The 22,660-nt window shown below is 32.2% G+C and overlaps 2 protein-coding genes across 2 annotated transcripts; both read right to left on the bottom strand.

Moving 5' to 3' along the window:
- On the bottom strand, positions 3,346-5,161 carry LOC104793532 (UDP-glycosyltransferase 73B5). Its single transcript, XM_010519895.2, has 2 exons — positions 4,061-5,161; positions 3,346-3,951 (listed from the first exon to the last, which is right to left on the bottom strand). The coding sequence occupies exons 1-2, from the start codon at positions 5,049-5,051 to the stop codon at positions 3,488-3,490; spliced, it is 1,455 nt and encodes a 484-aa protein (XP_010518197.1). The 5' UTR covers positions 5,052-5,161; the 3' UTR covers positions 3,346-3,487.
- On the bottom strand, positions 20,030-22,346 carry LOC104709298 (polycomb group protein VERNALIZATION 2-like). Its single transcript, XM_019233212.1, has 6 exons — positions 22,165-22,346; positions 21,384-21,432; positions 21,106-21,195; positions 20,937-21,016; positions 20,745-20,834; positions 20,030-20,636 (listed from the first exon to the last, which is right to left on the bottom strand). The coding sequence occupies exons 1-6, from the start codon at positions 22,344-22,346 to the stop codon at positions 20,489-20,491; spliced, it is 639 nt and encodes a 212-aa protein (XP_019088757.1). The 3' UTR covers positions 20,030-20,488.

Below are 22,660 nucleotides of genomic sequence, written 5' to 3'. Positions count from 1 at the left end.
TTTTTTTTTTTTTTTTTTTTGGGACAAAAGACTCGGGATTCTTAAGTTTGACTCTCTCTCATGACTGTCATGAGACGTTTGTGTTGTTTGTTCTTGCAATTAAATTGAGAGATTTACAAATGGTCGCTTTAAATTGAAAAAGTTGAAAATATTAAGCTGAATAAAATTAGGTTGGATATTATTCAACCTATTCATCTCCAAAATAGTAGATGAATAAGTTGAATAATTTTGCTATAAAATTAGGCTGCAAATGTTTGCATAACATTGAAAGAAATGAAATTTTTAAGTTGAACAAAACTGGGATTTTCAAAGAGAATTTGGCAGCAATAACTCAAAAAAAATCTATAATTCACTAATTAACCACTCTAACCATCAATCCCTCATATTCCCTATATTATATATATTAATGACTAAATTAACTTTGTTGTATGACCAACAGTTACAAGTGATGAAGTCAAATTTCTAAAATCTCCTCTTTCCATTTAATGTTTTTTTTGCTTACATTTATTTTATTTGTATCTTTTTACAGTATTTTTTTTTAGCACAGGTTGATTATATTTCAAAATCTCATTTAGAAATTATAAATTTTATTTTCTTTTATGTTGTGATTTGAATATATTAAAACAAGCCATATTTATTCACAAACTAATATGTACCTAAAATTATAAAATTATTTGTACAATATATAAGACAACAATTGAAAATACCCAAATGATTTATATGTTATTCATACTATTTCATTTTTTAATATTATTCTCAAGTTTCAAACTTATTTATAATTTATATTTACAGAAATTCAGTTATAAATATAAATACGTAAACAATTTATATATTATATGTTTTCGATGTGCGTTTAATTTGGTCATTTGGATTGCTTATGTTGTGTCTCTTAGAATATAAAATTGTTTTTGATGTGCGTTTAATTTGGTTATTTGGGTTGCCTAGATTGTGTCTTTTAGGGTATAGCATTTGTTTTTGATGTGCGTTTAATTTGGTCATTTGGATTGCTTATGTTGTGTCTTTTAGGGTATAGCATTTCTTTTCGATGTGCGTTTAATTCAGTCGTTTGGATTGTCTATGTTGTGTTTTTAGGATATAGCATTTTTTTTCGATGTGCGTTTAATTCGGTTGTTTAGATTGCCTATATTTTATCCTTTACAATTATCATCACTGTAACCACAACTACTATCACCATCACCATCACTGTCACAGTAAAACATATTTCCGGTATACATAGAACTCAATTGATTGGATTGTTTATGTTTTATCTTTTACGATTATTGTCACTTTAAACACAACCACTGTCATCATCACCACCATACCAACACTACTATCCCACCATCACCGCCACCACCATCAAGATCACCACCACCTTGTTCATTGTAACCACTTCCATGTCGTATAACCATCACTATTACTGTATTGTTATTACCGCCATTATAAATTTATTTTATTAAATACGTGTAATTCTATACTATTTAGTTTTATTCTATATTACATAGTTTAAGTGTTAAACAAACACTATTTTCTATTTTAACTAATTCTTATCCGATTTTAAAAATTCAAATCATGTTATATAAAGAAAAAAAATCTACGTTTTTTTAAAACCATTGCAAGATTTAGTCAGTTATTATTATGAGATTAATTATCGTGAGACCTCGATGCCGAGAAAGTAATGAATGTCGGTAGGATCCTTGATGGAGAAACGTTTAGCAAATGATTGAAAAACACTCTCAACAATAGCGGAATGATTGCCAGTGACGATGATATCGTCGACATAAACAAGCACATAGGCGAGAGTGGATCCCGAAGCACGGATGAACAATGAAGTGTCCGCAAGTGAATTAGTGAAACCAGTATGAAGTAGATGTTGTTTTAGAGCCATATATCATGCACGCGGGACTTGCTTGAGACCGTAGATGGGTTTCCGTAATCGACAAACATAATGCGGATGGTCGGGATCAACAAAGCCAGACGGTTGGGACATGTAAACTTCCTCAGTTAATTCACCTTGAAGAAAAGCATTATTGACATCCAACTGTTTGATTGGTAAAGCAAGCTTCACAACAACATCAAGTACTACACGGATTGTTGTCGACTTGATAACAAGGCTGAAGGTCTCTGCATAATCCTTCCCGTACTGTTGGTGATATCCCTTTGCAACCAAGCGAGCCTTGTATCGTTCAAGATCACCATTAGCAAGATATTTGATTGTGAAAACCCATTTACAACCAACAACATTCTGCTATGCATTAGGTGGAACCAAATCCCAAGTATGAGTTCCTATTAAAGCATCATACTCCGTTGAACTTGCACGTCGCCAATTTGGGTCTTTTAAAGCTTGGATTATTGTTTTCGCTTCTTTGGAAATGGTCCTAGAGGTAACATGAAGGCCGTATTTGCGGTTCGGTTTAGTAATGTTGTTTTTGGCTCGAGTTTTCATTTTGTGGTTATTTTGTGGTGGCTCAACAATGTTATTTTGGTTCTGTGGTTGTATTGGTGTAGCTTGGCGTGGTGGGGGATGTAGAAGAGGTTGCGGCTGAGTTGGGGGTTGCAACTAATTTTGTCGTGGAGCAGTGGGCTCGTTAGGAAGAGGTTGAGGCTGAATCGTGGGTTGCGATTCATTTCCATGGGGAGCAGTGGGCTCTGAGTTAGAAGCAGAGAAAGAAGAAGAGGTAGGGTTAGAGGATAATACATGGGATAAGGAAGATGTCGACTGGTGAAGATCAGAGTACGAGGGTCCTATAGATGAAGGTGGTGACAACGTGGAGGAGGACACTGGAGTCGCAACAGAGTACGCAACCCGAGAAGAGGATGATGATGAAGATCGGTCTTGAACCTGATCGTGGTGTGTTTGGTCGCGTTGTGGGGCTAAAGTCGATGGTAGTGGACCGTGTTGGACACGGGGTTTACGTCGTTGATATGTAAAGCGTATATCACGGTTAAGAGACGGCGGATTATCAGAAACTCCAGGAGCTGGGGCCGCCGGACCATGATTAGATGGGGGAGCAATCGCCGGTGGTGGAAAGTGAACAACAACAGGAGAAACCAGCAACGAGGACGACGAGATCGAGGGTTCAGTGATTGTGGCAGTGGAGTTGTGTGTAAGTGATGGCGATTACCATATAAGATCTGAATAATTCTTATATTACCAAGTGAATGAATTACTACATATTTATACAACAAAGGAGGATACTAGGGTTGAGATATTTACACTTAGATCCCTAAACTTATATTTACATATATTTATGTCATATACTTAGATCCTTTAGTCAATCTTCTAATTCGAATAGAACAAATAAGTGATTTAGGGTGATAATGATCATGCTCACAATAATTAAAAAGTAAAGAAATACTTGAATCAATCATAGATATACTAAAAGTTACATGTCCTCCAGTTTTATTCTATTTGACATAATACGGAATTTCTCTTACCAAATAGTGGCAAACGATCCATCTCACAAAATTAAACATGTTCTGTCTTACTTTATTTTTTACCATTCAACTCATCCATAAACTTGTTTACATCATTATAAGAAGAACCTCCTTCTTCGACAGCGGCTTTAGCCATTTCGCCCAGCTTTTTAGCCCATAGCCGCCTTTCCTCTGCCTTCTCACCAGCTATCACTTCCCTCACTGCCTTCTCCACTTGTTCTCTACTTATCAACTTTCCTTGTTTCACCAACTGGGTAGTTCCGACGTTCACTCCTATTCTCAACACATTTGTCAATAGTTTCTCGTTGTAGAACTGTTCCGCCCCCATTGGCCATGTCACCATAGGTAGCCCTGCAGCAATGCCCTCCATAGCCGAGTTCCATCCGCAGTGTGTCACAAACCCTCCAATTGCTTTGTGGTCAAGTATTAGCACTTGCGGCGCCCATCCCCGTATTATCAGCCCTTTCTTTGTTGTCCTCTCCTCAAATCCTTCAGGCAACCACTCTTCATTTTCACCTGTCCCATTGTCCCAACCATACATCCAACAAGTAATTACTATGTTAACATTGAGGCAAATATACTGAAAAAATACAGATAACAGCTGAGGATCGGAGGAACACATTACCTTGGTATTCATTTTTCCTAACCACCCAGATGAAATTTTGTCCAGAGCCTTCAAGACCGAAAGCAATCTCCAACAGCTGTTCGTTAGTGAGGTTAGTTCCGCTCCCAAAGGACAAGTAAACTACTGAACCAGGTGGCTTAGCCTCGAGCCATTTGAGGCAGTCTTGCTCATCAATGTTGGCCTCTTTCCCTCTTCCGGCTTTCTCCGCAAACTCTCTGTTGGATAGCGAAAGGGGACCAATGTGCCAAGCTCTTTTCGCCACAAAACTTCTGTAAAAATCAGTATAAGCCGATTCCAGCTCATAGAAGCTATTCACCAAGACACCAAAGCTATTGGTCTCTGATTCCCTAACCTCTTTCATATACTTTCCCATTGGCGTTTCTTCGTCAGCAACATTAGCTTGGTCTGCCGTGATAACTATGTCCCCGGGGAGATTAGGGATGAAAAAAGGAGTAGAACTCGTAGCAACATTCTTGTGTGGCTTATGAATCCTCATGTTATACGAACAACATAAGGAAAAGAAAGATGTGCCGTGGAACACAAGTCTTGGCACACCTAACTTCTCAGCAGATTCTGTCGCCCAGGGGAAGAACATATCGGCCACAAGAGCACTTGGTTTGGTTGTTTCAATGAAACTCTCCAACTGATCTTTCATATACTTGGTAGACAAAAGAAACTTCAAGAACAAGTCACCTGAGTCAGATTTTTGGTATGAGTTGATGAAGTCACCGTTCTCGCATCCTTCAGGCAGTCCAAGCTCTAGACAAGGGAAGTTGAAGATCTTGATTCCGATTTCGAAATCAGGGTTTTGAACTTTGAATGCTTTAACAGGTTTCTCCATGATCTTAGCATTGATTGGAGTTGTGAGAAGGGTTGATTTGGCTCCTCTGCTCGCGAAAAGCTTGGCCATATCTAGAAGTGGAATCATGTGGCCATGAGCCATAAAGGGGAAGAACAGAATATGAATTCTCTCAGAAACTTCTCTGTTCATGTTTGCTTGTAGAAACCAACTTCTGGGTTTTACAGGATGAAACAGAAAACAATAACGGAAATGAAATGTTTGATGTGATCAGACAAAAACAAAGAGGGTTTCTTGTCTGGATTGGATTATTTTTCTTACTCTTGTCTGGATTGAATTATATATGTATACACGCACGCGCGTACACGTAGAAGAAGACAGTGGAAGAAGATCAAATAAAGTTATCCACGTGGCGAATGTCACGTCTTTGCATACGTCATGTTTTGCTTTTGTGTTGCATTGTTCTGGTAGGTTGGCTATATGAATTGGGAATCGAATATGAACATATGATGATACATGTGATGATGTCTCTCGTAGAAGCAAACTTTGACTTCTTACTTTAGTGACGAGCAGACGAGTAATTTGAAGGCCAGGCATTTCCACAAGAAAATACTAAAAATCAGATGATTCCGCGTACTATTTTGATAAATCAAACGACTTTCTCTGATTGGTAAACCATTTGGGTGTTTTGACGAATTAATACTGTAAAAAAACAATAAACCCTACAAAATTATTTAATTCCGAACCTGTCAATTGTGACAAAACGCGATAAGGCAATCATTTAAAAAAAAAATATCTATGTAATTTAAGACAAGTCGGGAAAGACTACATATCTTAGAGCATCCTCATCGGTTGGCCACTAAACAAAGTTGCTTGATTGAAAAATGTTGAGTTAAGAATTTCGTTAAGAAACTTTTAAATTTATGTGTCCAATGGTTGATCCTAAACTATTACAATTACATGTATGCAAGTATATGTCTTTTTCTTCTCTTCTTCTTTGTCTTCTTCATCTTCTTATTGGAATCTTCTTGTTATTAGTTTCATCAAATTCTCTGCTTCTTAAAAAAAAAACAGAGAATAATTTTGATTACTTCAAGCCACATCTTCTCCGGTAGTTTCAGCTTGAGAACCTTTTGTACCTTCTAGAAGATACCGGAGAACTCTACTTTTGGGCAATGGAGATCCTGAACTCGCCTAGAGAAGTGAAAGTCCCAAATCAGAAAACCCTCATTTCAAACGAACAATAATAGCTTAGACGGAGAGAAGAGAACATAAAGAATACCTTCTGACTTTGTAATAAACGCCAACATTGAAGCCGGGGAAATCATCAATTGAACCAAACTCCTTCTGGGAGATTTTTGCCGTGGGCAGAGAGAAAGAAATAGTCGACAGAAGAGAGATGAAAAAAAAAAAATTTAGCCAATCAGAAACGGATACGTTATAGTTAACATACAACTCTAAAAACCCTTAAATTAGCATCGATGGTTAAGTTTTGATTGTTGTTTTCATTTTTTAATTACTTTTAATGCTCAAAGTTTCTACAAAATTTATTAAGCTACCACTAATGGAGATGCCCTTATGCCGTATTCTTTGTTCCAATTTTTTTTTAAAAATATAGTGTAATAGTTGATACAAATAGTTATCTACTAGGTAGTAACCCGTGCTCCACCACGGAACAAAATATATTCATATAAATTTTAAATTCGTAAAATGATTAAGAAATATATTAATTCGCGTGCTATACCACAAGTGCGTTATTAATTCGGGTGTTATACACTAACTCGTTCCGTCTCATCCCCTCACGTCCCAACTCATCTCTTCTTATCCCGTCTCATCTCGTCTCGTCTCGTCTCATCCAATCTCTTCTTGTCCCGTCTTGTCCCGTCTTGTTCCGTATCCATCATAATTTTTTATCTTATGTTCATTCTCTTTTAAATAATTACTCGTTAAACAATATTTACTAAAAGAGATTGGGTAAGATATTTAGACATAATACCAGAGTTCTCCATTGAATATATGTATATATATATATATATTTTTTAGTTAGTTAAAATTATCCAAAAAATTATAATTTTCAAAAAATATATAATTGTTTTCAAAAATACAAAAAATTTCAAAGTGCCAGTTCTAAAGTGGTTAATTACCTGTCGCATAGTTAATCCTTGTCTAAGTTAGTCAAAGCTTGACAATTGAATTTATCTACCTATATTTTCTGATTTTGTACTTTTATCTAAAATTTATGTCTCTTTTTAAAAAAAAAATATCGTTCAATATATTATTTTTGATTATTCGAATTACCCGTTTCAGTTTACGTATACTATTTCTCGTATTAATACCATAAATAAACTGGATTTTTCTCAAAATTTAATTATTATTTCTTAAAGTTTATGTAATTAATTAGTCAATTAAAATACTTCAAAAAACACTGGTAAAACATATATTCAGTCAAACAATAAACCCCTTTAGATCGTCAATTTTTAATTGTATAATATTAATATTTTTCATAAAACTTAGGTTGCCACTTTTTTACGGGGTTTTGTCAATATTTTGGTGTATATGTAGGATAGCGCAACCGTACCAAAAATAAGCATGATCCTCATCTTTATCAACGGAAAAATATACAATTTTTTGCAATCCATCCATAATAATCAAGCACAATACGTGTTTGTTGAAAAATTTAAAGTAATTGTGTTATGGGAGTTAAATCTCGTCCAGTCCCATCCTATTTCGTACCGTCCCGGTCCATACCATTAGAAATTTTATGTCTCATAACCATTCTCTTTTTAATAATTAACTATTAATAATGTTATTAATAAATTTTGGCTAAAAAATTTAGACGAAATGCATGTATTCTCCATTTAAATGTTTAATTTATATAGTTAGTAGAACTTATAATTCTTAAAACTCTTAAATATTTTTTGTAAAAAAAACCCAAAATTCTCAAAATACCGTCGCAAAGTAGTTCATGTCACATAGTCAACCTTTTTTCAAAATCGTTTAAGTACAATGTTTTCTGTTATACAAATGACTCAATTTTGTCTCACATCCACTACTTCTCATCATAATACCATAAATAGATTGGACTTTTAATCATAATTTATTTTAAATTTTCTGATATAAAATTATGTGCATAAACATTAATATAGTTCAGATGATATTAAGAGTATATTTTAAAAATAAATAAATCTTATGATTAAATATTTTCAATATTCTTTTGATTCAATTTCGGTTAAAATTATATAGTATTTTTCACTTAGAACAGAAAACACGTCACATCCCGTTATGTCCTGTCCCACCCGTCTTTTATTATTTTTTTTTTGTCAACAAAAGATTAGCTTAGTGGAGCAAATGCGAAGGGAAATTGTTTACATAGAGAACATTATGCAGAGATGTGCGCGCATAGCGTGCCAAAAGATCTGCTTTTACATTTGAATTTCTTGGAATAAAAGATAAGGAAAAAGAAGAGAACTCCTCCCTGTCCATCTTGATATCATCAAGATATGTCAAGAACGCCGGCCAGTCGTGTGGCGAAGACACCATCTTCACCAAATCAGCGCAGTCTGAGTAGAATGCCACATTACGGTAATCATGTCCGATCACGCAACACATTGCCCAAATGAAAGCTTCGACTTCAGCATGTAAGGGGGAAAGACTCCGTCGGAAGTTAATAGCTCCCATGCTTGGCGTCGGATCCTGTCCCACCCGTCTTGTATTTTAGCTTTTATTTTTGTTAGTATGTAATATAGTAATTATTTTTGTGTTGATCATCGTTGTCATTCCCTTTTTCATATTAGGACAGTTGGTTAAATGATAAGCATATTCGAATCAATATTCTAATATTGATGTTAATTAACCGGGTAAATAATTTTCCAATAATATTTTTCTTTGAAAGAAAAAATGAATGGCTTAATTCATAAGTGGCATACTAACATTTCATTTCCAAATTTAATATTTATATTTTATGTGATAGACACAAAAAGATAGGAAAATGAATTTATGTAAGGACAACTCTTTGTTTTAACATTTTTTTTTTAAATAAATGTAAAGATTAAAATTTTGGAATTCTGGTGAACTTATATAGACAAAGCAAATTTTTTGTTATATTAACTATATTAACATGTAAAGTTTTACATAACCTCTATATGTTAATTATATTGTAAAATAGTATTGGTGTTAAGATGTTTATATGTTAATCCAATATAAAAAAAAACATTTTAGTGTTGTTCGATGTTATCATTTCCCTTTTGTACATAGAACATTAAAAAACAGGTTACATAACATTTTTTTTATACGATATAAAAGGAATATGAAATGAGTTTATGCGTGAAGCTCGCTTTTGTACATATAACATTACAAAAACAGGTTACACAAATTGCCGTCTACATAAAATTTGAAACAAAATGTAAAACAGATAAATTATATATAGAGTAGCATCTATGGTGCTAGAAAGACACAACAAAACGATATTCACCTCAACGATGATTCTCTTAAGATTCCATCCAGTTCTCAGAATTGAACAAACAACAATTTCTCCAACAACTAAATTATGAATTTTAAAATTGTACTGATTGAGATTAGAAAGACATTTAAGATGTCATCACTGACGCATTTAGCTAACCTCCATTCCAAGGTGCACCTTCTAAACACGGATCGCTTTCCCACATTGCTCAAAGTGAAAACCTAAGTCATGGAATTTGTATGGAGGACTGGGAACTATAATCTACATAACATATCACATATTTTAATACTAATTTTGCTAATACAGTATACTCTTTTGTTAATTTTAATTATTTAATATATAAATTGTGGCATACCTCACAATAATTTTTGTTTACTACAATCTTAATTAAATCAGTTTGATTCGACATATTTTATATTGGTGTTATTAAAACATTAAAATGAGGATGTAACCCGTATTGAAATATTATATTACTGATAGTTTATTTTTAGTATTAATAATTCAATCCTTTAATGTCATATAACCCGTCATGTCATATAATTCGTTTGTGTAATTTTGAAAATTTAATATGTTTAAATATTTATAATTTTAAACTTTTTATTAAGTTTAGATATATCAGTTATAAATTATAAACTTCTTAAAATTTTATAATTTACTATATAGAGTAAATTTACTATATATGTATGTTGAACACACACTTTTATATTAATTGAGTAATATATGTTTGTTTAAAAAAATTCAAATCACAATATATGCAGGAAAATACACATTTTTTTATTAACTTTATGTATTATATGAAGATTCACTACATTTAAAATTTAAAATCAAAAAGAGATGATAGGAGAATTTTTTATTTTAATCTGGAATAAATCTTCTAAATATCTATATTTATTATAGAACATTATATATATGAATATATGAATATTTAAAGTATTTTAATTGTGTTTGGTTATAAGGATAGTAGAGAAATTTAACTAAACTTGTTTGGATATGAATATAAGCATTAAATAAAATCAAATCAAAACCACGGTTTTCAAGAATCTAGTTACTATCTCACATCTCACCAATGTATCATCTCCTTTGGTCTTCTTCATGATCTCTTTAAAGACATTACATCCATTAGAGCAAACTTATCAGGTATCTCTCCATGATCTTCTCCATCTGAATTATCATCTTTGTCTAAGCCTTCTTCATCTTCAATTTCTTTGTAATTTGAAACCAAATCAGCAAAATTTCATCCAAATCCTGAAACCACAAGAAAGTATTGGTTAATTGCTAGATCACGGCAATTTAAAAAGGCATATGCTGATGATTGAAGGAGAAGAAGCAAGCCTAAGTTGGATATTGTATTCAGATGGCGTCATAGGGATAACACACTCTCAACAAATTATTAATACAATTTGTCAGTACCTTTGGCAAAAATGGCATGTGTAATGCTCCGTAGATATGTGAGTAAATAATTCATTATCACCATAGAATAGAATGGATTCGTATTACTAAAATTCTAATTTTGAGGTATAGAGAGGATATTATGGAAAACAGAATAGAGAAGTATCATCTCCGATCTTGCGTTCAGCGGTTAATCTCAGAGAATAAAAATTAAGCTGACAAAGTATAGATTAAAAAAAAACAAACCTACCCAAAAGAAGAAAGCTCCTATTGTGATAACTATAATGTACATCTCCAAAACTCTCATTAAAAAAGTAGGGAAAAAGTACGAACCAGTGACCTCAAAAAACTGACCTTGTTTACATGAATTTAACAGAAGAATTGGATTTAATTAAAAAGCGAAAGAGAGATTATGGTTTGGAAGGAAACAAATAGATTGAGAAGAAAATAAAAAGGTAACAAATGTAGCTGAATTCACCAAATAAAGAGAGAATTCGTGTTTAGTTCTGCTGATCAAGAGTTGTTGTGTAAGCTTCTAGGAAAAAGAATTTGGATATGGAGACGGCGACAGAAGCATAGAGAGAGGATAACTTTTTTTAGGTTTATTTAATTGATGGACATGATAAAAATGAATCAACAGTTACGATTTAATGAAAAGGATCCGAAAATAAAATAAGCGGGTCAAAAGGATCTGCACTTTTATCCGAATCCAGTAGAAGCCATATTACATTTTTTCCCATTTCGAAGATTATTTATTTTGTCATAACTCCAACGGCATTCTGTTGTAATTTTGCACAAAACAAATGTTTATTTTATAATTGTGTTTTCGATTAATAGGAGGGATTTGGATAAGTTTGACAAATATTGTATCCACAAATATTTATCCATGTGGATAAATATTGTATCCACAAATTGCATTATAACCCCGATCAATAATATGTTTTCATATGAACACGTTGTCATAGACACCTGAATTGATGGGCATTACTTCTATTACGTATGAATAAACACAAGTAACTATCTATTAATAATACTGCAATTTATTATACACTTATCATTGAACAAATGTTCAATGACAAATGGATACTGTATAATCTAAATATTCATCAAAAATATAGCAATATGTATCTTTAAATGTAGAAAATATAAAATCATAACATAATATATATAAATAAGTAGATAATTTGTTTTATGATAACCATTTCAAGTGTTAACAGCAAAAAGAAAAAAAAAAAAAAAAAAGAAGGAGAGAAAGAGGAGAAAGACAAAATCGTCCAAAATATGTGTGTATCCTTGGCAAAAACTTGTAAAAGTATAGGAAAGAAGGAAAGTAGGTGTAAGTGAAAAACTTGAAAGACAAAGTAGGTGTGAGTGTAATTCACCCATAAATCTATGAGAATTTTGCATTTATATCCATTTCCATACAAAGTAATAGCATCTACACCCACTTTATGTTATCCCTATACTTTTACTAAATAAAAAGACAATTTACCCCAACTACTAACTCTTTTCTAATTAAATAAGAATTAAAAAAAAATTCAACACATGATTCTAATCATAGAGAGAGAAAACAATACATCTTCTTCTTTCTCAAACATGATTCCTCCAATTTCTCAACCAACAAAAAAATTCAACTCACCATCCCTCCATTTATTCAATCAAGCAATACATATTCTTCTTTGTGAGTTGTTTATAAACTAATAAGTCCAAGTAGACGTAAAACTCAACATATTCTTCTTTCTTCTTTCACATATAGTTATCCATTTGGATAAGTTTTTAAAAACTTTGATTTGTGAGTGTTTGTTTTTCATGTATTGTATCCGTGAATTTTGTTTAGCGCATCAAGCTCTTTGTTTTTAATTTTAAAAGTTGTTTATAAACTAATAAGTCCAAGTAGATGTATTATTATGGATATAAACTATCATTATCTACTTAATTAGAACAAAATGTTCTAAGATACAATCTATCATTAGCAATCTCATGAACATAATTTAGGGATATAAGTTCTAACATTTTTATAACTTTCTATTTATATTTTGACATATACAATCTATCATTAGCAATCCCATGAACATAATTTAGGGATATTCTAAGTTCTGACATTTTTATAACTTTCTATTTGTATTCTGACATACTTTACTATCTAAAAAATTGCACTATAACCCCTATCGATAATATGTTTCCATATGGACATGTTGTCATGGATACCTGAATTTATTGGTATTACTTCTATTATGAATTGATGGGTATTACTTCTATTATGAATTGATGGGTATTACTTCGATAATATGTTTTCATATAGACGTGTTGTCATGGACACCTGAATTGATGGTATCCACATGATCATAGATATATGGATTGATGTTGTCATTGTATCCTAATTTACAATAGTTCATCTAAAATATATTAATATGAATCTTAAAATGTAGAAAAAAAATTATAACTTATTGTATAAACATAAATATCTAATTTTTTATAATAATTACTTAAAGTGACAACAAAAGAAAAGGAAGAGAAAAAGAGAAAGAGGAGAGGGAGAGAGAAAGAAAAAGGGAATTTTGTCAATTATACCATATTTGTTTAAAAATTTTCGAATTCTACCACAAAGTAAAACACATTTTCTGATCTACCACACGGAGTAGATAAATTGACTAAACTGCCCTGCATATAATGGGTTAGAAATAACACATGAATAAGCAAAATGGATGGGGATTAATTCTTGGAACTAGATAGCAAGTGGGACCGTAGACTTTACAATCTGAAAGTTGCATAGAGTTTGCAAATTATATATATATATATATAGATCTAGTGGGTGGAATAACATAAGTCTGAAGACAAAATTAGTTATGTGGACAAGGTTTGTCTGATAGACAAGCTGAGCAATACAAACATGTCCATTAGCTTAAAATACTTGTCCATTTGTCAAGTATGATGTCTATGGGGTTTTTTGTGAATCATGTAGTACATGACATGATTGATAGTGGACAAGTGGAGATGTTAGATAAGTGTAAAATTAGTTTATCGAGTAAATAAATTATTGGTTTTGTAAAATAACTTGTCCATCACATGATTAATAGTGGACAATCTGGTGTGATTAATTGGTCCACCAAATCAATAGCTCCAGCAGTGACAACAGTGAATGTCATGGAAAGAAAATAGAGGTGAGCTTCTGAAAGAGTTGACGAAGAGCAAAAAATAAGGAATTTTTGGAAAGAAAAGTTGGAAACATTATAAACAAAAAAGGTTTTTTGTGTTTAGATTTTTTGGATTTGGAGAAATGTAGAGATAATTAATAGTTAATGGAAGAAGAAAGAGATGAGAAAGAGATGAGAAGAAGAAAGAGATGAGAAAAAAAAAGAATGAGATAAGTGTTCTGTAGAAATGTGTGGAAAGAGTTAATGGAAGAAGAAAGAGATGAGAAAGTTGAAAAGACAGCAAAACAAATTGAAAAAACCTTTATTTTTGTTTTAAGGAAGGAAATGAGGAAGTTTATTTTAGTATTTATCTGTTATCCTTATGATATTTATTAAAAAGTTTCTTAAAAAAGATTAGCAAATGTGGTAGAGATGATGAGTTTAGTTTTAGGATGTTGTAGAATTGTTAGAAAACTCAGAGAAAAACATGGATTAAAAAAACTCTATCCTCCATCAAATTTTTTATCTACTCAAAATCAAATAAAAGGTCAAAATTGTCCTAAAAATAAGCCACTTATGCCAAACACACTCAAAAGTACACCTTCTATTCAAAGTGGGTGTAAGTGTAAAAACTTTAGGACAAAGTGGTGTAAATGCAATTGAACATAAATCTATTTAATTGTTTTTAGAACAAAAACTAGTTAAAATTAAAATAGTTAAAAGATATTTTGTACGGAAGAGATATTTACCTACATTTTGTTTTTTTTTCTTCCCAAAATTTGTAGTCATTCAAACATACACCAAGAATTATAGTTGTTGTTATGATATAAGTAGAAGGTGTCAAGCGGGCCTCCTGCCGGCGGGCCTCGCCCATTTAGTATCATGGCGGGGCGGGTTTGGACATCTTTTTTTGTGTCCATGAAATATCGGGCCTAGCGGATTAGTCCACCATGGGTCGCGGGTTGGAGCGGGCTAACCCGTTGCGGATTGCGGGTTTGCGGGTCGACCGAAACATTTCTTTGAACTTTGAACCTTCTGTTTCACTTAGAGTCTGTAAAGGTTTTAGAATAAAACTTATAATCGAAAACCCTAAATTAAGAGTGTTTTCATTGTTTAACAAGGAACCTGAAAAGTCTTTTTATTTTTTACGACTTACGACTCAAAGTCTCAAACATAGAGGTGAGAATTTTCGTTTGTGAATTGTTAGTATCATTGGAGGCTTGGAAGCTGAAACAATACACATCTGAACATATCTGTAATGGTAATGTTTCATACTTATCCTTGACCTTTGATTGCATTCTGTTTTGAACTTTTGATTTTTCATTTTAGTGTTCTAAGTTGCAGGTTTATGCAGGTTTAGTGTTTTGAACTTTTGATCTTTCAATTTAGTGCTCTAAGTTGCAGGTTTATGTATCCTTGACCTTTGATTGCATTCTTTTTTGAATGTTTGATTTTTCAGTTTTAGTGTTCTAACATTTGATTTTTCAGTTTAGTGTTCTAAGTTGCAGTTTTGTTCATGTATGATTGATAAACGATATGTTCATGTTTCAAATTATGTTTTAGTAATAGAATTTTTTATTTTTGTTTTGATAGGAGTCACAAGAGTCGCAGGACTCATATGAAAAGAGATCAGTAGACCTGGAATCTCAGAGATTTATCAATGCTGCAAATGCTGAACATGAGAGCAGAGCGTTTAACGGATCAAAAATATCTGCAAAGCAAAGAAAAAAGTGTGTGCTGCACCAGAAGCATCTAAGAAGCAGAAACAGAAACAGAAAGTGAGTTATGAACCAGAAGCACCTAAAACACAGAAAACTCAGAAAAGAAAAGTCATTGAGGTTGCTGATGATGATGATCGTGACGAAGATGCTAATGATGATGAGGGATTTATTAATGTTGATGAAGATTCTGACAAGGGAAAGTCATCAAAACCAAAAAAAAATAAGAAATCAGTACTCAGAAGTATGTGATCATTTCTCAGTGATTAAGAAGGTTAACAGCTTGGGTATTAGTGAAGAAAGAGCTGTGTGCAAATATTGCAAAAAGGATTATGCATTCAATGAATACAAAAATGGTACAAACACATACAAACGCCATTTGGAAAAATGTAAGTTTATGCTTAGAGATGGGGATATTGGTAAGATGATGGTTAATTCAGAAGCAAGATTGCAAGCTAGGAAGATTGATCAACATGTTTTCCGGGAAACGGTAGCTAAGTCTATTATCCAGCATGATCTCCCATTTTCTTATGTGGAATATGAGAGAGTTAGGGCTGTTTGGAAGTATTTAAATGCGGATGTGAAGTTTTTCTGTCGGAATACAGCTGCAGCAGATGTTTACAATTTTATGAGAGTGAGATGGGTAACTTGAAGAGAGAATTGGCTAATGTTCCTGGAAGGATTAGCTTCACTACTGACTTGTGGACTGCAATCACTCATGAGGGCTATATGTGTTTAGTAGCACATTACATCGACATAAATTGGAAGCTGAAAAATAAGATCTTAGTGTTTACTGCTTTACCTCCTCCACATACAGGTACACACTTAGCGATGGAGATCCTAGAGAAATCAAAGGTTTGGGGAATTGATAAAAAAGTTTTCTCCATCACAGTAGACAATACTAGCAACAATGATTCAATGCAAGACATCGTCAAAACAAGAATCCGAGTTCTGTAGCCATAGAAACTGAAGAATAAATTAGCAACCTGTGAAAAAAAAATTGCTCTTGAAACCTGCAACCGTGTTTTCATCATTCTTTGATTTCTCTGCAACTATCAGCATTATCTTTATTCTTTAAGAGGAAAAACCATTTTTGATGGCATGATCAACAACAAAATTCACAATTTCTCTTGTTGATTGTGTGTTTCAAACTTTCTTTCAAATTAGAAATCCATGCCATTATACATACGTCATATCAACTCCAAGATTTCCTATCAAAAGAAGTACAGAACTGCTAATTGCTGATCATACAAATCAAACATCAAAATGAACAAAAACTAAGAATGAAAACTAAAAACCAAGAATGTACACAATGCCCGCGGGCCGGACCGTTAACCCACTGGGTCTTGCGGGGTGGATCTGGACATATATATTCCGACTGCGGTCCTAAACAGGCCGGTGCACAGCGGTCCAAAAAAAATTGTCTATGGCGGGGTGGGCTTGATGGGCGCGGGCTGGACCGTTTGACACCTCTAGATATAAGTAATCAATTCTTGAAATTTTTTTGATTGAGATGTTATTAACAAATACAAAAACCAAGTTACGTCTAATCAACTATGAACTTTAATTGTATTCTTAAGTCGGTTATTGTAGTCTCAAAGATTTCGTTAAGCCACATGTTTCTTCATCTCTCTCCTCCAAATGCAAATGCAATCTACATTGAAACAAATGTGGCATGCAAATGCAATCTACATTGAAACAAATGCGGCATGGAATGTGGTAGTGGGTGAATAGGTGTAACTGCAAACTTGTCCCTCAGTTTCAAAAGATCTACAGCTGAACGCTTTGTGGCCTCTAATCTAAAAAGAATACCTAGCCATCCTAGACGACATCAAGGCATCCATATCTAACGGCTGCCCATCAATTCACATTAAATTGGATTCTAAAATTTTCATTAACTTCATGTACTTCGAAAAGATGATTAACAAACTAGTTGGTTTGCTCCATGATAATTGATCCCTAATTTCAGATATGGTAGTTTTTTCCTTTGTATGACTAATGTATTAGCTAACAATGCTTTATCTTCACTTTCACTTGTTTTATTTTTTCAAAATCGATAGCATTTTATAAATATCACCAAAGTTACATATTTTTTATATACATTTCAAAAGATAAGTACTTGAGAAGTGGAGATGATAAGGATTAATATAGGTAGTAAACCTCAAGACAATGTTAAAGCTCATGAAAATTTGAGAACCATAGTATGAGATATGTTTCTCAAGAGTGATTCATCAGAAGAGTCTTTTTATCGAAGGCAATGAGCTTTCGTCTGAAAAGTAGGGTAATTTCTCTCTTTATCTGATTTTTGGTACACCTAGAAATATACCCAGAAAGACAACCTTGATAAATAACAGCCACGTATTGGAGGAACACATTAACATGGCTGTTGTAATAACAAATTGGATCTACAAGACAAATCATCTAATAATCTTTAGCGGGCTGGTTTCCATTTTATTTCTTCCTTTTAGTATGATATTTTTTCTATTTTATTAATTTCTCTTATTAGGGAATTTTTTCCATTTTTTACTCCCTTTATTAGGAGATTCCCCTTCCCTCACCCATTATATATAAAAAAATGTTAAAATACTTATTTTTCTGGGTGAATTTGCCAGATGACCAAAACAAAAACAAACAAAGAATATATCAAACTAACTTTAAAAATTAAGTGAATAACTATTGACTAGTGTGAAAAGACAAGAAAGGGGTAACATGAATGACACCCGCAGCCAACAAAGTGTTGGAATAGAAGGTCAATTTTTTTTTTTTTTTTTTGGATAAATAGTTTTTACCCCATTACATTTTAATCTGATATAGGTTTTCAACAAAACTAACTAAAACTTTGAAATTTATCTTAAAAAATAGAACTTTTTTCTTCTGTATTTGACATATTTTGAATTTTTTAAATAGGAGGTTGAAAACTTTAAGTGATGAATAGTGTTTATAATGAAATAGTGTAGGAAAAAATAGTATGAAACATAGAACCCTAAGTGATACAACATAGGTAACCCAAGCAACTGTGTTAAACAACGACGATAGCGAAAATGATAGCAATGATTATGGTAGTAGCGGTGATAGTGATGGTGACAGTAATATATAGAATAGTTTTTGGTTACAACACTTCTATAAAATTTAGTATAGAACAAAACTAAATAGTATAGAATGAAACGTTTTTAGTAAAATAAATTAAATTAATGAAATAAAATAAAATGAAAAGTATAAAACAAGTCACAGAAAATCTTATATGTCGAGTTGAATATTTGCTTAATTTAAACTACTATATACCCTAAAGGATACAACATAGAGAGCCCAAACATTCGACTCAAACGCATATCGAATAAGGATATATTTTAAAGAATATAATATTGTCAACCCCAATAACCAAATTAAACGCTAAAAAAGTAAGATATAAATCGTTTGCATACTTCTAATTATAATTTAAATATTGTAATTATGCAATATAAATATAACTCAAAATTTGAGAATGATGTTTTAAAAAGAAAACATGAAATAGAACGTTGTTGTGTTCAATATATTACAAATAATTTTATTATATAGCTATATAGTGAGTTAAAATTGTTCGTTTTGAAAAATGGAAAAATTAGATAAACTGAAAGAAAGTTTGTTTTTAGAGTGAGATTGTGAAATCTAAAAATAAATAAATTTTATTGCAAACTATAAACAGATAAATAAAAATATATGAATTAAAAAATTAGAGGATGAAAAAAGAAAAAGAAAAGTGAAGATAAAATATGTGCACGTGAGAGGAGGAATTGTCATTATTATTGAAAATATACAAAATATGAGAGAGTTATGGTTAGAATAGTTAATTAGCCAGTTAATTAAAGTTTTTTTTAGGTTATATCTGCCAATTTCCCTATTTTCTCTCCTAAATAAAACTATACACACTTGATTTTATGTTGTCAAACATCTATATCATCAATGTTTTTGTTGTTGTTAATGTCGAAATGTACATTTGAATATTCAAGAACTTGATAAAAACAAAAACATAGACTATGGAATGTCGATGAAAATAACATTAGAGACAAGTAATTGGGAATGTTAACTCCTGCCGTTTTATCACTTTGCAAATCTACACTATTATTATTGTTGTTGGTGTCAAGACATTAGAATGAGATCCATTGATAAGGTTCCAAAACCTTTTGTTAACACAAGATTTTTTTAACATATTGAGTCTATATAAAATAATACAAAGAAAGTGGACTCACTAAAAATAGGAAAAGTGGACAAGAAACTTCGTAAATTATAAGAAGGACAAAAATTCATAATTAAAAGATGATTAAAATGAAAATGTTGAGAAGTTGTTACATGGCTATGACTTCTGGATCAAACATTTTGAAAGAGCATTTTAGAGAGAAGAAGTGATTAAGCATACACTTAATTTTAGATGGGAGAAACAACATAAACTTAAAAGTAAAAAAAAAAGACAAGAAAAGATAGAACGAAAGAACTAGCCCACTAGAGATCACTAGATGAGGTTTCCACGACTGCCCGAGCCTCCGCAACCACGACCACCTCGGCCTCCACCACCACGACCTCTTCGGCTACTACTTCCACGAGTAAGGAAAGTATCCTGTTTTGTATCTATCATTTCTTTCATCTTCGGAGTTTGTTTGACCAGCCTTTTTCCTATACTCCTTTGAAAAAGTGTGGCCATGTCCACAACTTGCGAAGATTCAGTGTTGAGAGCTTTTACACCAAAATCCATTTCATGTTTCTCCTGATTTCTACACATACTAGATTCACTATCTGATGCATGTGTTGTATTTTTTCTGTTGTCCTCACTAGAAAAAAAGAAAACAAAACAAAATAATTAAAAAAATGGTATTTGTTTGTGCTCCTAAATAATAACAAATATATAAAGCTGCAATAAAATAAACCGCGTCGTTTAAATCATCGGAGATTTTTTAATTACTTCTTATTGCTTTTATGATAATTTTCCTCAACATCTATATATGAGGTGGCCGAGTATTTCTGGATGATGGTATTGCATTTGGTTATGGTGGTTGCGTCAAGAATTCCATAATCCCATTGTTTCATCATGAATAATCGCCAGCACCTGGTATTATTAACAAAATAAATCCAATAAATGTACGAAACCAATTTAGTATAGTGTTTGTATATAAATGTTGGTGTATTTATAGAATTTTAGAGTGATAATACTTACATGTCGAGTTTGAAGTTATCGTGCAACTCTTTCCTGTATAATTTTGAAAATTCTTCACATGCCCAAGGAATATGAGCATCTGCTAGAACTCTGTAATTTATAATTTTTATTTGACCAAAAAGTTTTTAAGCAAAACCATTAATCAAGACATAACAATTGACGTTATAAGTTCAACATAAAAATTAATGTTACCTATTCTTTTTTACAAAAGAGTTCCACAGTTGAATGAAAATCTCCATAATTTCATTCTCTTTCATAGAATCATCAATCATCTGTAGTTTTTACAAAATTTCATAGGTCATTAGCAAGTAACTTCATATATTATTTTGTTGTTGGTTGTTTTATAAACCATGGAGTATACCAGATCTGGAGTCTCAGCCTCAGCTTCAGCCACATTCTCGACTTCATTGTCGCTATCTCGGTCAGAGAGTACTTCATCAAGTGTCATTGGCTTGGTAACAAAAAAAAAACATGCAGGTTTTTTGGTTAGTGACAATAAAACGGAGACAACATGGTCACACCTAAACAATATTCAAATTTGAATGGGACCAATTAAGTATATACAAAAGTTCATAAGAAATATCATAACTTGCAAGTCATAGAATATTCAAAAGAAGTTGGTCAAGAAACTTGAATCACCTGACCGCTTTGAGAGTGATAGAATTGGCGTCTAGGAAGAGGTAAGTGCCTGCAAAACCATTTTTACCCGGTTAATAGATAAAGACAGTTCATAAGAAAGTAAAATAAAATAATAGCCTGTATGGTTAAAACAAATTCATGGTCGTGGGTGGACACCTAAGGCAAGATTCAGAAGTGGAAACTCTAGATTTATTAGCTTTTGAACAAAATTTCAAAGAAAGAAAAAAATATACCAAAACTAATGATAAATAGATATATGAAATCTGATGATGAAATATTGAAATATAGTATAATAGTGTTATAAGAGGTAGATTTTTTTTTTTTTTTTTGGTCTATGCCACTATACCAAAAATAAAAATAAAGTCATTTAAGATGGTGTTATCTATAAAAGATTTGTTAACCTAAATACATCGAATCTAATAACTATAAAATTTTAAAAAACTATAAATCAAATGAATTATGGAAATTTTGTATTCAATAATATAAAAATGAGACTTTTAAAAGAAGAAAAACTTTTTTTTTGTTCAAGATTTTTTTTTAAGAAGGAGAAAAAAGGACATTGAATAAGCAACAATGTAAAAAGGAAGGAAGAACAACATATTAGACTAGGCTACCCAAAATGTTTTTTTGAAAATCATTCTTGGAGTCAAAAAAAAAAAATAGAGACCCATAATATACAAAATTTTGAACAATATAGAGACATGAAATTTAGGATCTAAAGTTTAGTTTCAAAAGTGGGGCTTTTAAAACACCATAATCCCACATATGTATATCAACAAACCTTGTAGTCTTTAATCGCTTAGCAGAGACAACCTTAGCTTCTGTTGTGACCGTGACGGTAGCAGGAACAACCCCAACTTCTGTTGTGACGGTAACCGTAGCAGGGACGGCTGAAGTTTCTGTTGTGACCGTAACAGTGGCAGGGACGAGCTCAACTTCTGTTGTGACCGTAAGAGGATCCATTATAATAACAAAGGATGTTGGATCTACAAAATAAATATTTTTAATTTATATTATTATATCTGAAAATGAAAAATCAAGATCTAAGAGGGAAATTAAAATTGAATATAATACTGTATTATTATGATGAAAATTTAAAAAGAGAACAAACAAATGAAACAAACTCGTGGAAGCTATATCTGCTAACGTAACATGAATTTTTTGATAAATGTGCTTAAATAAGTTGATACCTGATTGATAAAAGTAGATGCACCGGAGAACAGAGAGATAATCGCCGGAAGCTAAGGAGGAAGAAGAGTCAAAAACGCTCTTTTTAT

Source organism: Camelina sativa, chromosome 1, assembly GCF_000633955.1.
Source record: "Camelina sativa cultivar DH55 chromosome 1, Cs, whole genome shotgun sequence".
Taxonomy (NCBI): Eukaryota; Viridiplantae; Streptophyta; class Magnoliopsida; order Brassicales; family Brassicaceae; genus Camelina; species Camelina sativa.
This window is presented reverse-complemented; position numbering and strand designations above follow the sequence as displayed.

What these genes read in the sequence shown, in the direction of transcription:
- LOC104709298 (XM_019233212.1), bottom strand. Translation starts at nt 22,346, where the DNA reads ATGGATCCTCTTACGGTCACAACAGAAGTTGAGCTCGTCCCTGCCACT. An exon ending in TCTTTTGTAAAAAAGAATAG is followed by an intron (nt 20,835 to 20,936) that starts GTAACATTAATT and finishes TATAAATTACAG; the next exon opens with AGTTCTAGCAGATGCTCATA. An exon ending in GATAACTTCAAACTCGACAT is followed by an intron (nt 20,637 to 20,744) that starts GTAAGTATTATC and finishes TAATAATACCAG; the next exon opens with GTGCTGGCGATTATTCATGA.
- LOC104793532 (XM_010519895.2), bottom strand. Translation starts at nt 5,051, where the DNA reads ATGAACAGAGAAGTTTCTGAGAGAATTCATATTCTGTTCTTCCCCTTT. An exon ending in TAGGAAAAATGAATACCAAG is followed by an intron (nt 3,952 to 4,060) that starts GTAATGTGTTCC and finishes ACAATGGGACAG; the next exon opens with GTGAAAATGAAGAGTGGTTG.